A 17,637-nucleotide genomic window follows, 5' to 3' on the forward strand; every position below is an offset into this window, starting at 1 on the left:
GTGTGCGGTGTGTGTGAGGGGATATATTGTGTGTGGTGTGTGCGAGGGGATGTATGTGTGTGGGGTGTGTGTGTGGTGTGCAGTGTGTGTGGTGTGTGCGTGTGCACACAGTCATGTTTGGGGTGTGGTTCTCAGGCTGTACGTTGTGGTAAATTCTCTTCACGTGCTCTGACTATTCATACACACATGCAATGAGTGGTTCTCATGCCCTGTGTACATATGAATGGGTGTGTTCTCCAGAAGATTCTCCTCCTGTTCTGTGTATCTGTATGTGAACATGCGTGTTGATGAACGGCTTTCCTTACTTCCTGCATGTGTGAACACATGTGTTTGGTGGAAGATTCTCCTCACACTGTGTATGTTATGGGAGCACGTATGCCTGGTCAGCAGCTCTCCCCCCATTCTGTGCTAGGCATGAACACGTAACTTTGATGGCTGATGCTCTTCATGTTCCATGCATGAGCGCGCGCACGTGTGTGTGTGCCGCCCAACGTCAGGGGTGCATGCAGTGGCCGGCATGTGTGTCTTGGGGAGTGGGGGCCCCTGCTCACGGTCTTGCCGGCATCGTCCTTGCTGCTCAGCAGGGCTTCCATCTCTGCCCGCAGGGCCCGGTTCTGCCGCTCCAGCTCCTCGCGTGCTTCCTGCTCCTCCTCCAGCGCCCGCGTCAGTGACAGGGCCCGAGCCTCGCGCTCCCGGCCCTCTGCCTCGACCCGCTCACGTTCCTCCACCGCCCGCAGTACAGCTGCCTTCTCCTCTGCCAGGAGCTTCCGGGTTGAGGGAGATGGGGTGGGGGAAACAGATTAGCTGAAAGGAGTGTACAAGTGGATGGGGAAGAGGGAGCAGCCAGGGACAGAGAGAGAGGGAGACAAAGGCAGAGACACAAGAGGGAGGTAGAGGGATTAAAGTTGCAACTGTGTCCCAGACCAGCCCAACTCCTGAGTGGATCAAACTGATGAGCCCCTCACTCTAGAAACCCAACAGAGGAAAGGTTATTTTTTCCTCCTGGGATAGTGGTAAAAAAACATGTACATAATTTTTAAAAACGTACTTCAACCTTTGCTGTTTTTTTTAAGACACAGAAATTAGCAATAATAAAACTTGCAAGACGTGCCGAAAGGGAAGAGAACAGGGCTCATGGTCAAGAGAAAAACCAGTCCATGGAAACAGACCAACAGATGACCTCCACACTGGGATCATCGCACAAGGACTTTAACGATGATTAGTAAACTTCAGGACCAGATGGATACAGTGGGTGAAGACCCAAGGTTATTGCAGGAGGGATTTGAAACTAAAACAGAACCAGTTAGAGAGGCCAGGACTGAAAAGCATGATATCTGAAATCAAAAAGTCATTGGAGGAAACCGAGAGCAGACTTGACACATCAGAACCAGTAAACCTGAAAGCAGGTTGATAGACATGATCTAAATAGAGAGGGAGGGGCCCCTGGGTGGCTCAGTCCTTAAGCGTCTGCCTTCGGCTCAGGTCATGATCCCAGAGTCCTGGGATCGAGCCCCGCATCGGGCTCCCTGCTCCGCGGGAAGCCTGCTTCTCCCTCTCCCACTCCCCCTGCTTGTGTTCCCTCTCTCGCTGTGTCTCTCTCTGTCGAATAAATAAATTAAAAAAATCAAAATAAATAAATAAATAAATAAATAGAGAGGGAAAAAAAAAGGAAAAAAAAGACTAAAAAAATTAACAGAGCGAAAATAACCCGCAGGGCGGCATCAAGCAGTCAAACACACAGGTACTTGGAGTCCCACAGGAAGGGGAAGAAAAAGGAAAGGAAGATGTGAAACTGTCTTCATTCATAGAAAACAGGGTCACTAACGTAGAAAATCCAATAAAATCTATAAAAAAAATCTGCTAACACTCATAAGTGAGTTTAGCTAATAAATTGTAGGATACAAGATCAATACATAAAAACCGATTGTATTTCTATATACTGGCAATCAGAAACTGAAATAAAAACCGGAACCATTTAGTTTAAGTAATCCCTGTACCCAGTGAGGGGCTCGAACTCACGATCCCGGGATCAAGAGTCGCATGCTCTTCTGACTAAGCCAGCCAGGCGCCAAAACCAGAACCACTTAAAACAGCATCGACAATATGAAATGGTTGGAAATAAATCTGATGAAAGATGTGAAAGATGTACACTGAAAAGTACACAAAGGGGGCGCCTGGGTGGCTCGGTCGGTTAAGTGTCTGCCTTCAGCTCAGGGCATGATCCCAGGTCCTGGGATCCAGCTCCGAGTTGGGCTCCCTGCTCAGCGGGGAGCCTGCTTCTCCCTCTCCCTCTGCCTGCCGCTCCCCCTGCTTGTGCTCTCTCCTCCTCTCTCTGTCAAATAAATAAATAAATAATTTTTAAAAAGTACAAAACGTAAAGGAGATCTAAATAAATGGGCACATGTACCACGTCCCTAGGCGAGAAAACTCAGTATTATTAGGATATCAGTTCTTCCCAGATTAATCTGTAGATTCAACACACTCCCAAATCAAGAGGATTTTCTTTCTGTGTGTGGAAACTGACAAACAGATTCTAAAATACATGCGGAAATGCGAAGGACCTGAAAGAAGCAAAACAACTTTGAAAAAGAAGAAAAGATTGGACAACTGGTGCTACCTGATTTTTAATATCAATGCAAGAATGAGTCAGTAAAGAAAGTCTTTTCAGCAGTGTTCGAACAATTCAACAGCCATGTATAAAAAATTAATTTGGAGCCATGATAGCACAATATAAACAAATTAACCCAAACTGGATCACAGACCTAAATATAAAACAGCAAAGTAGAAAATTTCTGGAAAAAAAATATAGGAAATCTCTGTGACCTTGGGTTAGGCAAAGTCTCCTCAGACACAACACTAAAAAGCACAGCCCACCAAGTGACAAATTAGTAAATAGGACTTCATCAAAATTCAAACCTCCTGCTCTTTGAAAGACTCTATGAAGAGCAAAAGGTCAAGCCGCAGACTGGATGAAAATAGATGCAAAGCAATACATCTGGTAAAGAACTTATATTCACCATATATAAAGAACTTTCACAATTCAATAATAAAAGAAACAACCCCACCCCCAAAACAAAACAAAGGAAACAACCCAATTTAAAAAAAATGGGCAGAAGATTTGAACAGACACTTCACCAAAGAGGTATACAGGGCAAATAAGCACATGAAAGATGCTCAATGTCACTGCTCATTAGGAAAATGTGAAGTCAAACCACCACATCCTATTAGAAAGACTAAGGTTTTATTCATAATAGTCCCAAACTAGAAACCACTCAAATGTTCATCAACAAGTTAATGGTTTTCAAAATGTGTTCTATCGTTACAGGAATAATACTCAGCAGTAAAAAAAAAAAAAAAAGGGAATAAATAATTATTAAAAAATTTTTGTTTTATTAAGTTATCTCTATGCCCAACGTGGGGCTCGAACTCACGACCCCAAAATCAAGAGTTGCATGCTCGACCAATGGAGCCAGGCAGGTGCCCTGAGGAATGAATTATTAATCCATGCAAAAACATGAATGAATCTCAAAATAATTGAGTGAAAGAAGCCAATCAAAAAAAGAGATTTACATGAGAAGAATTTATATAAAACTCTAGGAGAAACAAAGAGAGCCTTGATAATCAATGGTACAGTAGTAAGTGGTCAAACATACATGTCTTTGGAGTCTGAAAAGAAGAGGAAAGAGAGAACGGGGCAGAAAAGATATTTAAAGAAATAATGGCTGAAAATTCCACATTTGATCAAAAACATGAACCACAGCTGTGGGATAAATACAAAAGCCCACAGCTGCATATATCACAAACTGCTAAAAGCCAAAGATAAAGAGAAAAAATTTAAACCAGACAGGAAAACATAGATCCCTACAAAGACACAGGATTTGAATGATTGCTAACTTTTCATCCGAACCAATGGAGGCCACAGAAAATGGAACGATCTCTTCAAAGTGCTTAAAGCATAAACTGTTCGCCTAGAATTCAAGAGCCAATGATATATCCTTCAAAAATGAAGGGAAAATAATGACTCTCCCGTTTTCTAGATGAAGAAAATAAGGCACAGAGAGGTTGGGCAACTCATCCAAGCCACACAACCAGAAGGGGCCGAGCTGGGATTTGTACCTCAGGGTTGCCTGATCTTAATGCTGTAGGGTCCTATGATTTTTATTTCATCCTCAGATTGCCAGATGCTTAAGATTATCCCCATTTCCCAGATGGGCAAACTGAGGTGGAAATGGGAAAAGCAGCTTGCCTGAGGTACACAGTGTGTCAGCAGGAGGAGCAAGATGTGTTATTTCATTTATTCCTCATCAGTACACTCTGGTGCACCTTCAGGATATCTTGGGGAGTAAGAGTAGGTATGACCAGGGCGCCTGGGTGGTTCAGTCAGTTAAGCCTCTGACTCTTGCTTTTGGCTCAGGTCACAATTTCAGGGTCGAGGGATCAAGCCCTGCATCAGGCTCTGTGCTGAGCGTGGAGCCTGTTTGAGGTTCTCTCTCTCCCTCTCCCTCTGCCGCTCCCCCTGCTCACATGTGAGTACCCCACCCACCCCCCTCTCTTAAAAAAAAAAAGTGGGTACTACCAATAATTATTTTGGGACAAGAGACATAAACCAGGATGGATGGGGGGGCCTATCTGACAGAGGCTTAGAGGGAAAAAGCATCTTGCCCGATGGTCCCCCCAAATTCACAGCTGAGCCGCGGAAGCGCGACAGAGCACCCAGACTTCCCACCCAGGAACCTGAGGCGCCCCACCTGGTCGAACTTGCGCTGCTTCTTCTCCAGCGTGCTCACGAGCTGCCGCTGCTGCTCCAGGTCCATGATGGCATCGTCCAACTCCTGCCCCAGCTGCCGACGGCCCCGCTCCAGCCGCTCCACCGCCTCGGTCTTTTCTGCCAGGCGCTGGGCCAGGGCCTCGGCCTCGCGGGCTGCCCGGCGCCGCGCCTCCTCCCCAGCTTCCAGTGCCCCCGCCTCCTCCTCCTGGCGCCTCCGCCACTCTGACAGCTGGGGGTGGGGGTGGGAGGAGAGGGTGGGTGGCAGTCATGGCTGCAACCAAGGCGTGAGCTGGTAGTGCCCCACTTCCCAGAGGAGGAGACTGAGGCTGGAGGAGGGAAGTGACTCGCTGCACTGGGTTCTTCTGCCTTGGAGCAGGGTTGAGGTTGTGAGTTGTGTGAACCTCAGCTTCTTCAGGAGATGAAAATTACTCCCACGGGGACCCAGAGGATGAATCAGACCTGGACTCCACCCTGGGGAACCCCCCTTGATGGGGGGGGGAGACTGAGCATCATGCCCAGGGTGGTGGAGGCTAAGGTAGGAGAAGCATGGGAGCCGTGGGTGCCCACAGGAGGAATTTAGAATCTGTTTAGAACGTTCAAGAGAGACTTCCTGGAGGAGGGGGCATTTGAGATGGATCCTGAAGTATGCCTAGGAGTCTGCCAGTTGAAGAAGGATATTTACAGGCATGCATTCAGCACTCATTCATTCAACAAGCATTTCTCCAGGCCTCCTATACGTCAGGTTCCATGTTGGCCTGTGCTGAAGACCGAGATCTAACTCTGAGAGGGTCCCGCTTTCAAGGAGCTCCCATTCTGGTGGGGGGGACCCACAGGCAGAGACAGTTCCAGCCCAAGGTGACTGGAATGGGGATGAGGAGAAAAAAGGGTGTGGGAGCTCAGAGTGGGGCAGTGAGGGACCTCCCACAACAGGAGAGGCTGATATTGAGTCCTGAAGAATGAAAAGGGTTTCTCGTGTGAAGTGGAGAAGGAGGTGAGAGATGAACACAGCTAAAGACACGGAAGGGCCAGCAAAGGCAGGGCCAAGAGGCACACGCTCTATCCTGGGGGCGCGGGGAGCCAGGGAGAGCTGTGAGCAGGGGAGGAGCAGGACAGGAGCAGGGGCAGCTCTGTGGTAGAAAGACCGCGTGGAGGATGAGCTAGAAGGGGAGAAACTGGAGGCAGGGAGGTCTGAAGGGAGGCTGAGACAAGGATCCAGGCGACAGAGGATGAGGCCTGAGCAGGTCTAAGTCTGTGCAGATGCAGAGTAGGGGTGAAAGAGAGTCGGGGGAGGAGGAGTGGGCTCTGCACTGACAGGCCGTGGGCTGAGGGAGAGTCAGAGATGAGAATGGGGGTCTCCTGGGTGTCTGGCCTAGGACCAGGTGGGCAATGGGGCCATCCCTGAGCTGGGGAACCCAGGAGGAGCGGGTTGGGACTGGAGGCCCCTCGAGGTCGCCCTCCAGGGCTGCTCACCTGGGCCTGGGCAGTCTGCAGCTCGCGGCCCGCCCGCTCCCTGGCGGCCCCCTCCTCCTCCAGCTGCTCCCGCAGCCCAGCCACCTCAGCCTCCAGGCCTCGCACCCTGGACCCCAAGGCCAGCTTCGCCCTGCTCTCTTCCTGCAGCATTTCCTGCAGAGGGCGGGGAACACGGAAGTCAGGTGAGGGCAGAGGGTGGGGAGGCATGGGGAGTGGGCTGCGGGGGGGGCCGGCCTCACCTGGGCGTCGTGGAGCTGGGCCTCCGCGCTGCTCAGCTCCTTGCTCAGCCGGATGGCTCTGGACTCAGCCTCACTCAGGGCCCCAGACACGTTCTCCAGTTCAGCCTGCGGGGAAGGGGCACCTTGCAATGGCGGCTTCTACCCGGTTGACCCCAGCCGCTCCTCACCCTCAAATCCCTGCTACACCGGGCTGGGGACGATGATGCCAAGCGGGGTAGCTGCTGGGGAAACCAGCCTGGTGGTTCCTCAAATAGTTAAACGCAGAGTTTCCATGTGGCCCTCACTCTCCAAGGGAAGGAAGCCTACTGGTTTCACACACCAATAGTGCTATTCCCAGTTTATATCAAGGGAAGCTGAGGCACAGAAAGGTTACAAAATTTGCCCAAGATGACAGAGTGTGTTGTCCAAAATGGTAGCCACCAGCCATACGTGGCTACTTAAATTTAAAAACTAAAATTAGGGCGCCTGGGTGGCTCAGTTGGTTAAGCGACTGCCTTCGGCTCAGGTCATGATCCTGGAGTCCCGGGATCGAGTGCCGCATCGGGCTCCCTGCTCGGCAGGGAGTCTGCTTCTCCCTCTGACCTTCCCCACTCTCATGTGCTCTCTCTCTCTCTCACTCTCTCAAATAAATGAATAAATAAAATCTTTAAAAAAATAAAAATAAAAATAAATAAAAAAAAATAAAAACTAAAATTAAATAAAAGTAAAAATCCACCTCCTCAGCTTTGCTCCCTACATTTTGAGTGTTCAGTGGCCAAGTGGATTGGATCGTGCAAATACAGAACATTTCCATCACTAAAGAAACTTCTGGTGCTGTCCGGAACTCTTGCTATCAGCCACCCAACTCTACTTCTGGTGTCACTCTTATGTGTGTGATATGTAAAACATTTAGTACAGTGACCTCTAGGTAGCATGATTCCATTTGGGGCAGATCCCGGCTGTCCCCAAAAATCCACTCTTCCCTGGTCCCACTATGACAGTCTATTCACTAGGCCTGTGGCCAGTGAAACTACATTACCCAGCCTCCCTTGCAGCTAGCTGTGGTCACGTGATTATGTGATGGCCAATGGAATATAAGCAAAGGAATGTATGCAAATTTTGTCACTCCCTCTCTTTTTCTTCCTCAACAGAAGCACGGATGTGCCCATAATCCAGATTTGATTCTGAAGATGAGGGCGATGCTCTCAGGGACAGTGGCATGACAAGACCAAGGCACCCGGATCTTAAGTGACCTTGTGGAGCACAGTATCCTGCTGGCCTCCACTGCTTACCCTGAGTCTTTCTTGAGAGGGAAAGACACATGTCTTTCACTTAAGCTGATGGATTCTGGGGTGCCTTTGTTATATAGTAGTTTAGCTTTTACCCTAACTAATACAGCATTTTAATCTGGAAACTAACTGTAGTGGTGTTTTCCCCTGGAGGAATTGGACAACTAAAAATCATTCCTCCTGGGGCCCCTGGCTGACTTAGTCGGTTGAGCATTCGACTCAATCTCGGGTTTGTGAGTTTGAGCCCCGCGATGGGTGCAGAGATTACTTAAAAATAAATTATTTTTAAAAATTATATTTTTAAAAGTCGTTTTTTCCTTCAGTTTTTCTGCTTCTTTGTATTCTTAGTTATGCATAAGTATCAGCCATTTATAGAAACACAATAAAATTAAAACATAAAAGTCCATATTTCTTTTAACAGTCACAGTATGATATCATCCCCACACAGTTCCATGTATCCAAACGGGGCTTTTCTCATCAGAATACAGATTACTGAAGGCTTCTCAGAGGGTGAGGGGTCATGGTAGGGTTAAGAGCTATAGGGTCAGGCATGCTTGGGTTCAAGTTTTGGCTCTGAGGGATCTTAGACGATCAGCCTCACCTCCCTGGGCCTCGGTTTCCTCGGATGTAAAAGGGGAACGATATTAGGAGTCAGGAAGATTTAGTGAAATACATAGGATAGTTGGTATAAAGTAATTGCTCACCGAATCCCAGCTACTCGTGCGTGATCATGCTGGAAGAGTTCGAAGGGACAACAGGGCTGCTGTGGACCAAACAGAAGCCCACAGAGGGTCCCTGCCCTGGCCGTCCCACTCACCTGGACTCGCTGAAGCTTCTCAGTAGCCTCCACTCGAGCCCGCTCCCCGTCGCCAGCCCGGCCCTGGACCTCCTGCAGCTGGGACTCCAGGCGGCGTCTGCGCTGCTCACCCTCATGACGTGAGGCCTGCAGGCTGCTCAGCTCCGACCGCAGCTCAGACACTTCGGTCTCCAGGGCCAACCGGGTCTTCTCCCAGGTACCTTTGCTCTGGCAAAGGGAGAGAGACAAGTAAAGATTTATGCTTCCTCCCTCAACCAGACTGGGCACCCTCCTGCCTCAGGGCCTTGGCACTGGCTGTTCCCTCTGCCAGGCCCCCAGGGCTCCCCATTCCTGCCCCAACCCACCCTCCGGGCCTGTTCCAGCTGCTCCGCCAGCTCGCCCAGGGCCTGGCCGTGGCGCTGCCTCAGCTCCTGCACCGCCACTTCGTGAACACGTGTCTCCTCTTCCAGAGCCTTCTTCAACTCTGTCACCTCCTGTTCCCTCTTGGACCTTTTGTGGAGGGAACACGGTTTCAGAAGAGAGAAAGGCAGGGACTTTGGGGAAGTGCCTCCTTTTATTGTTTCCCTTCAAGGATGAGGACCTCACTCTACATTCCCTAAGGGATCTGGGTGGTAACCGAGGGAGGAGTGTGGCTTTAAGGCTGAGCTCCTACCCATCTTTCAAAACCCTATTCAAAAGGCCCTTTCTCAAGGACGTCTTCCTGGACTCCCTCCATAGATGTGGTTTAGGGGCTCGCTCTTATCATCCACAATGCCCTGTGCTGCTCCCTTGGAGCATGCTTTATTCTGGATTGGGTCCCTTTGCCCGACTGCCTCCCCCAGACTGGGAGTCCCTGAGGGAAACGCCTGGGTCTGACTCATCTCTGTCCCCAGCCTGGCCGAGGTGCAGAGCCAATACTCGATAAACAACTGGTGCACGGCTAAACCTCTGTGTCGATGGAGGACTCACACCAAAGTCCCTCTCCTCTCCCCGCACCCTGCCCTGCCCGTGCCCAGGCGTTGCCGGCCGCCTCACCGGAGCTCCTGCTGTGCGTTGGTGGAGTCTAGCGTGTCCTCCAGCTCGCTCCGGAGTGCTTCCAGCTCCTCGCCCAGGTCCCTGCGCTGCTTCTCTGCCTTGGCCCTGGCCGCCCGCTCGGACTCCAGGTCCTCCTGAGCCTCAGCCAGTCCTGCTTGCGCCTCCCGCAGGGATTTCAGCAGCAGGGCCCGGGCACCGCCCTCCTCCTCCACCCTGGGGGTGGACAAGGACCACGGAGTGGGTACAGGGGCAGGCAAAGGGCAGGGATGATTTCTGGGGGCCGGGAGGCCAGGTGGATTTGGGGGTGGTCCATCCCAGGCTGAAATCCCAGCTCTGCCCTTGGGCGCATGCCTCAGTACTCAGAGCCTCAGTTTCCCTAGCTGTAAAATGGGGATGGCACCAAGAGTAATCACAGGGACACTTACTGAGCCCCTGCCACAGGGGACCCTTTACTTTATCATCTCATTTAATGATCACACCAAATGAGAAAACTGATGTACAGAGTGGGAAAGTCCTTGCCCAGGTCACAAGGTCAGCAAGTGGAAGAGCTGACCCCAGCATCTGATCAGCCTCATGACCCCGATGATACACAACCTCTAGCAAAGAGAAGCTGAATTGAGGGGCAGCACTGGCTGGGAGTTAAATTGCTCATGGAGCCACGCAGACCGGGGTTTGGATCCCCTGCTCTCCAGACCGAGCAGGGAGCCCGCGGCGGGGCTCGATCCCAGGACCCTGGGCTCATGACCTGAGCCGAAGGCAGACGCTTAACGGACTGAGCCACCCAGGCGTCCTTTAAAGAACACTTTCATACTTCATCCCCACACTAACCTTAGGAGTAGCTTCAAAAGCACCCCCCTTTCACAAATGAAAAAACAGGCTAATTTGCAACGACGTGGATGGAACTGGAGGGTATTATGCTGAGCGAAATAAGTCAAACAGAGAAAGACATGTATCATATGACCTCACTGATATGAGGAATTCTTAATCTCAGGAAACAAACTGAGGGTTGCTGGAGTGGGGGGTGGGGTGGGAGGGATGGGGTGACTGGGTGATGGACACTGGGGAGGGTATGTGTTCTGGTAAGCGCTGTGAATTGTGCAAGACTGTTGAATCTCAGATCTGTACCTCTGAAACAAATAATGCAATATATGTTAAGAAAGAAAAAAAGAAGAAGAATGTAGCAGGAGGGGAAGAATGAAGGGGGGGGAAATCGGAGGGGGAGAAGAACCATGAGAGACGATGGACTCTGAAAAACAAACTGAGGGTTCTAGAGGGGAGGGGGTTGGGAGGATGGGTTAGCCTGGTGATGGGTATTGAGGAGGGCACGTTCTGCATGGAGCACTGGGTGTTATGCACAAACAATGAATCATGGAACACTATATCTAAAACTAATGATGTAATGTATGGGGATTAACATAACAATAAAAAAAAATTTAAAAAAAAAAAAAAAAAAATAAAAATAAAAATAAAACTAATGATGTAATGTATGGGGATTAACATAACAATAAAAAAATTTAAAAAAAAAAGAAAAAACAGGCTAGGGAGGCCGATGGCACGTGGGTGAGGTCAGGTGGCGGAAAAGGGGCGGGGCCAGGGCTTGAACCCTGAAGTCAGATGAGGGTGCAGGTTCTTAACCACACACACACCCCCACGTACCACTGATTATAAGACAACACATTTTTCCACATTTTAACATCTAAGTTGAGCTGCACCTATAATCAAGGGCTCTTGTACAGGGAAAAGGCATTCGTAACACCGAGCGCACACAGTAGGTACTCCATAATTGCGACTGGCTGTAATCATGATAGGATTCCTTTCATGGCCAGAGCGCTTATGAAATCACCGCTGATCCCCTATTCCGACCGCGGAACTGGGCAAGTCACTAGACACGCGGGGCCTCGTTTCACTCCTCCCTTAACCCGGCGGGCTTGTAACTCCCGCCGGGTCCAGGTTACAGAAGGGGACACTGAGGCTCCGCGGGGCTGCGGCGCATGCGCGCTGGTGGAGTCTCCCCGCGGCGCCCCTCCCGCGGGCAGGCCACGCACTGTGGGTGGCCGGCCCCCAGCCCCGCGCACCTGGCCAGGGCCGCCTGCAGCTCCTCCTCCTTGCGGCCCAGCTGGGCGCGCAGCTCCTCCCCGCGCTGCTGCTGCTCGGCCATCTGCTCCTGCAGCTCCGAGCTCTCCCCGTCCAGCCGCCGCTTCAGCTTCTCCAGCTCCTGGCGGCCCTTCTCCTCCTTCCGGAGGCGGTCTGGAGGCGGGAGTGGGGGCCATGCAGAAGGGCGCCGGACCCCCCGCCCAGCAGCTCGCCGACACCCGCGGCCCCGCCCCCGGCACTGGCTGGGGTGGGGGTGGCGGTAAAGCTGCGGCTCAGCATCTCCTTCTGTGCCCCCTCTTTCCAGCTTCCCCGACCCTGGGCCCGACCCCCAGGTGCTGTCCTCTCCTCCTCACCCCCAAGTGACAGCCCTGCTCCTGCTCAGTGGCTGTCTCTGCCCTGTCCTCTCCTCTCCTGTCTCCACAGCCTTCTCCTGTGCTCTCTCCCTTCTGATTCTGAGTCAATAGCAAGGGACAGCGACAATGTGTCTGAAACAGTGGGACAGTCAGAGAGAGTGACCCAAGACATGGAGGAGAGAGCAAGAGAATATCATTTAGAGTGACAGAAACAACCTAAGAGCTGGGAGGACACCCAGTCTGCCCTGAGCCTTCTTTCCTGCCCCCATTTAGCAGATACGACCACTGAGGCTCCACGGCACGCGACGTTCACCCAACGTCCCCCCACCCCCACCGCCGCCAAGCATGCGCAGTACGGCGTCCCACTGGGGGCGGTGCTCACCCTCCATGTCCACAATCGTGGCCTCGTATTTGAGTCGAAGCTTATTGAGGCTCTTGACCTTCTCCTCCTCCTCGGCCGCCTGTGACGAGAACTCGGCCAGACGCTCCTCCAGCAGCTTCCGCTCCTAAGGGTGGTGGGAGGTGGGGGCGGTCAGAACAGCCCCCCCTCAACGCTCATCTCTGGTGCCTTCTCATCTGCATTTCTGCTCATCTCCACCCTTCCCTGAGCCTCCTGCTCCGGATCCCAACCTTCCTTCCCCATTCTCTTGGGTCTGCAGACCCGTCCCACCCTCACGGGTGCACACGTCGTAACTACAAGCTAGACTCCCATTATTCGAAGAACCCCACCATTCACTAACACACCATCCCACTCATGGGCGCTGAGGTCCATTCCAAATCATGTGCGATTATAAACAACACCGCAGTGAACATCCTTGCCCATCCGCTGCATTCACGTGGGTTCTGGATCCATACCACCCAAAGAATGGGTTTGCGGACCAGGAGCAGCATCAAGTGGGAGCTTTTTTAGAAATGCTGCATCTCAGTTTCCACCCCAGACCCGCTGAATCAGAACCTGCATTTTAACAAGCTCTCCGTATGGTTCCTGGGCACATTAGCATTTGAGAAGCACTGGCCTGGAGCAGTACTTTTCAAACTGTGAGTGGTTCTGGAAACCAATGTAGTGTGTTGGCACTTCCCTTAAAAGGAAAGAGATAGAACAGCGTAGAATGGAATAGCCATTGTACCAGAAGGAACGTTCCAGAAAACCCCTGTGCATCCTTGACCTCTCGACTCAGGTATCATTGCCTCAGATAAGCCTTCCCTGACTACCCCGAGGACAGGTGAGGCACCCGTCACCCCCCATAGTCTTTTTTTTTTTTTTTAAGATTTTATTTATTTGACAGAGAGACACAGCAAGAGAGGGAACACAAGCAGGGGGAGTGGGAGAGGGAGAAGCAGGCTTCCCGCTGAGCAGGGAGCCCGATGCGGGGCTCGATCCCAGGACATTGGGATCATGACCCGAGCCGAAGGCCACTTAACCGACTGAGCCACCCAGGTTCCCGCCTCCATAGTCTTCTATTCTTTTCTGACAGTTTAAAATTAAGTCACAATGTGTGGTTATGTTTATTTTCTGTGGTGTCTCATCTAGCATCCCTTTCCCCCAGCCCCCTGTGAGGACATAAATGGCTTTCTAGGTTAGTTCAATGCCAAATCCCCTGTGCCTAGCCCAGTCCTAGCTGTGGCAGGTAAAAGATGGTGGTGGGTTCTTTGCCATGTCCCCACCCAGGGATGGAGCCTAATTTCCCACCCCCTGAATCTGGGCTGAGCCTATGACTGCTTTAAGCTCAGTGGTCTGCAAACCACAGTGTGCAGGCCAAATCGGGCCCACCATCTGTTTTTATAAATAAAGTTTTATTGGGACACAGTCACACGCATTCGATCATGTACCATCTGTGGCTGCTTTCATGCTACATCGGCGGAACTGAGCGCTTGTGACGGAAGCACAGAGGCCTGCAAAGCGTGAAATATTTGCTATCTGATCTTTTACAAAAGATGTTTGCCAATCCCTGATCTATAGAATGGGGCACAAGTGATGCCGTGTCAGTTTCAGGCTTAATACTTTAAGGGGCCTGGATGCTTCCGCTTCCCCTTCTCAGAGCCCGGAGCTGCCGTGTAAGAAACCCACGCTCTCCTGTGGGGACAGAAGCCACACGAAGGAGCACCGAGACGGCAGACATCCACACCCGGCCCCCACGCCACAGTGACTGCCTCCGAGAGCCACGGAGCAGCTGTGCGACGGAGCCCCAGCTGACCCACAGAAGGATGGGATATAATGAGATGGTGGTGGTCTCCAGCCGCGTGGCTTTGGGTGTCTTATGATCTACCAGCGATGGGTAATGACACACAGTAGTTGCTCAATAAATACCTGCTCGGGTGAAGGTGTGACAAAGGGAAAGTGAAGGGAAGAGCAAAGGTTGAAGGGAGACACAGCTGAGACTGAGAGCCCGAGACCCCTAGGGGGGGCGCTAGCTGGGGGAGACGCCGAGAGAGACTCACCCCCCACCCCATGCACCACAGCTCCCTGCCCCTGGGGGCCTACAGGCCACCGACCTTGCTCAGCTTGGCATTCTGATCTTCTAAGAGTAGCAGGTCTTCCTCAAATTTCTTCAGCCTCGCTTCTGTGGTCACCTTCTCCAGCTGCAGCTTCTGCCGCGCCCCCTCCTCGGCCTCGAGGTGGTTCTCCAGCTCCTGGAGAGGGGAGGGGCAAGGGATGAGGACCCAGGGGCCGGAGGCTGGCATGAGATGGGAAGGACAGGGTGGAGGGGACGGTCCCAAACCCCGCGGGCTTGTGGCTCAGACAGGTCCCTGCTCTGGGCGAGGCTGGGAAGGAGCAAAACTTTACTGGCCTTCCCGTTTCATTCATTACCCCTGAGCCTTCCCTGAGGGCCCTGTGTGTGCCTGTTCCAGGCACCAAAAATAGATACACATCTTTGTCCTTATGGAAATGACATTCTTGTGTGTGCGGGAAGATTATAAGCCAAAAATATAATAAATAAACACATCATACAGACAGGCACTGTCCACTGTGGTAACATGTGGTGTGAGACTGGAAATTAAGATTCGATATTGGGTGACAGCGTGGAAGGATGTCAAGGGCATTGTGCTAGGTGAGGTAAGTCAGAGAAAGACAAATAGCGGATGATCTCACTTATGAGTGGAATCTAAAAAACAAAACCAAAAACAAAACGCTGAGCTCATAGGTACAGAGAAGAGATGAGCGGTTGCCGGGGGGCGAGGGACGGTCAGTGAAGTGGGTGAAGGGGGTCAAGAGATACACACTTCTAGTTACAAAATAAATAAATCCCGGAGAGGTAATGGACAGCATGACTGTAGTTCATAACACTGTACTGTATATTTGAGAGTTGCTGATAGAGTAGATCTTAAAAGTTCTTATCACTAGAATATTTGTTCTTGTTACTATGTAAGATTATGGATATTAACTGGACTTACTGTGGAGATCACTTCCTGATATATACAAATATTAAATCCCTATGCTATATACCTGAACTAATGCTATATGTCAATAATACCTCAAAAAAAATTTTTTTTTAAATTTTAAGTAGGCTTCACAGCACGGAACCCGACACAGGGCCCGAACTCACGATCCTAAGATCAAGACCTGAGCTGAGATCAAGAGTCAGATGCCCAACCAACTGAGCCACCCAGGTGCCCCAATAATACAATAATACTTCCATTAAAAAAAAAAAAAGGATTCAGTATTAGGTGCTGACTTGCTATCTGGTATTGGGAGGACCTATAATGGCCTACCCACACGTCCTCCTCCTACCTGCTCTGCTCCCACAGATAAGGTCCGCTGGTCACGTTAACACTACACATCACGGGGACCAGGCACAGGGCCAGCTTCTGCCTACATAGGGGACTTCAGTTGCCTGCCAGCCCTGAAATTATTCAAACTCACCGATCACATCTCCCTGTAGGAACCAGGGGTCACCCCATACTTTTGTTACTACAAAGCCTGCCTCCCACAGCTGTGGCCTGTTCATTTTATTCCTGAGTGCAACCCCTGTGTGGCTCTCTGTGGTATGGTGTCAGGCCATCCCCATAACTCTAGGGCAGGATCCCTCCCCCACCTACAGGACGAAGAGGAGGTGATTAAAACACTTGCTGAGCTCCTGAAATGTGGTCAGTATGGCTGAGGAACTGAATTTTCAAACTTATTTAATTTTATTTATTTTAAATGTAAGATCAGATGCTCACTTAATCACTGGAAATTTTTAAAGTATGTTTGGCATAACTTGGGTACCTCAATCTACTTTTTTCAAGTGAAGAGGTCATAACACATAAATGCAGATGAATACTGCCAATGAAAATTTAGCATCTGAATGAAGATGTAAAGCACACAGTGGATTTTGAAGGGGAACCACGGGAGGGTGGCCTGCCTGGGAATACAGCAGCCTAGAGGCAAATGGAGCCAAGAGATGGAGAGAAAAAGAGCACAGAGGGTATCACCTCAGCACCTGGATCCAGCCATGCCTGAAGCAGAATGCATAAGCATTCTGGAGTCTCCCGTTATTTGAAACGAAGAAGTATTCTTTTGGCTTATGCCACTTTGAGTTGAGTTTTCTGCAAATTCATGGCCCAGTGAGACATGGTTTGGAGAAGCAAAGGTTGTCTGGGTAGACGGAAGGGCATGGGGCGAGGTGGCCTGTGGGCACACAGGGGCCCGACCTGTATATGCTGCTGCAGCCTCTTCTTGTCACTCTGCAGCTGGCGGCTGCACTCCTCCTCCTCGCCCACGCGGGCCTCCAGCTCTGTCACCACCAGCTCCAGCTCCTGCTTGCGAGCTGCCAGCCGGCCCCGCGTCTCTTCGGCCTCCGCACACAGCTCTGCCTCTGCTCGGAGTTGCTCCGCCAGGCGGGTGCGCTCCTCTTCCAGCTGGGGACAGGGTGGGAGGTCAGCACTCAGCAGGCAGTGCTCCCAGGGCAGTCTCAGTGGAGCACTCGGTCCCTCCTGCCTCCTGATTTGCTTCGCCCTTTGGGGCCTGGAGGGCTTTCCTCCAGGTCCCCATCTCGGGATGACCTCAACCCCCCCCCAGTCACCAAGTCAGACCCCTGGGTGCCACCCTCTCTCCCACCTCCCTTCACCTCCCCACAGCTTGGGCCTTATCCTCTCCCCGTGGACTCTCTTCCCAGCCTGCCCACCTCCAGGCTCTCCCTCTCCAGTCCACCCTCCAAATAGCGCCCGAGAGGGCTTTCTACCATCTCACATTTTTTTTTTTTTAAAGATTTTATTTATTTAACAGAGACAGACACAGTTAGAGAGGGAACACAAGCAGGGGGAGTGGGAGAGGGAGACGCAGGCTCCCCGCTGAGCAGGGAGCCCGATGCGGGGCTCGATCCCAGGACCCTGGGATCATGACCTGAGCCGAAGGCAGACGCTTAACGACTGAGCCACCCAGGCGCCCCTACCATCTCACATTTCATTTAACACTCCTACGCCTAGAGATTTAACCAAAGCAAATAACTCAGTAAGAGCAAACAGGAAAATGCTCAAAAAGGGTTTTGCTTCAGCATTACTTATGAGACACCAGAAAAACTGGACAACGGAAAGCTCACCGCCTGCCTCCCGTCGCCCTGCCACAAGGCCGGCCCCTACCCTGCCCCTCTGGGAGGCCAGCCGCCTGAGCATCTCGGCTCCGCAGGAACCAGCA

At 51.4% G+C, this 17,637-nt stretch overlaps 1 protein-coding gene across 7 annotated transcripts in view; it reads right to left on the reverse strand.

Annotated features, from left to right (window-relative positions):
- The window catches only part of MYH14 (myosin heavy chain 14), a 90,641-nt gene that overhangs the window by 21,386 nt on the left and 51,618 nt on the right, over positions 1-17,637 (reverse strand). For all 7 annotated transcript variants that reach the window (XM_032387957.1, XM_032387953.1, XM_032387955.1 and 4 more), the window contains 11 exons: positions 16,656-16,862; positions 14,517-14,654; positions 12,406-12,529; positions 11,652-11,823; positions 9,577-9,789; positions 8,907-9,051; positions 8,563-8,769; positions 6,478-6,582; positions 6,239-6,391; positions 4,749-4,997; positions 552-764 (listed from right to left, as the gene is read on the reverse strand). In XM_032387957.1, coding sequence (XP_032243848.1) covers positions 552-764; positions 4,749-4,997; positions 6,239-6,391; positions 6,478-6,582; positions 8,563-8,769; positions 8,907-9,051; positions 9,577-9,789; positions 11,652-11,823; positions 12,406-12,529; positions 14,517-14,654; positions 16,656-16,862 — 1,926 coding nt within the window. The remainder of the gene's footprint in view (positions 1-551; positions 765-4,748; positions 4,998-6,238; positions 6,392-6,477; positions 6,583-8,562; positions 8,770-8,906; positions 9,052-9,576; positions 9,790-11,651; positions 11,824-12,405; positions 12,530-14,516; positions 14,655-16,655; positions 16,863-17,637) is intronic.

This window comes from Phoca vitulina, unplaced genomic scaffold, assembly GCF_004348235.1.
Source record: "Phoca vitulina isolate PV1807 unplaced genomic scaffold, GSC_HSeal_1.0 scaffold52, whole genome shotgun sequence".
Lineage (NCBI taxonomy): Eukaryota > Metazoa > Chordata > Mammalia > Carnivora > Phocidae > Phoca > Phoca vitulina.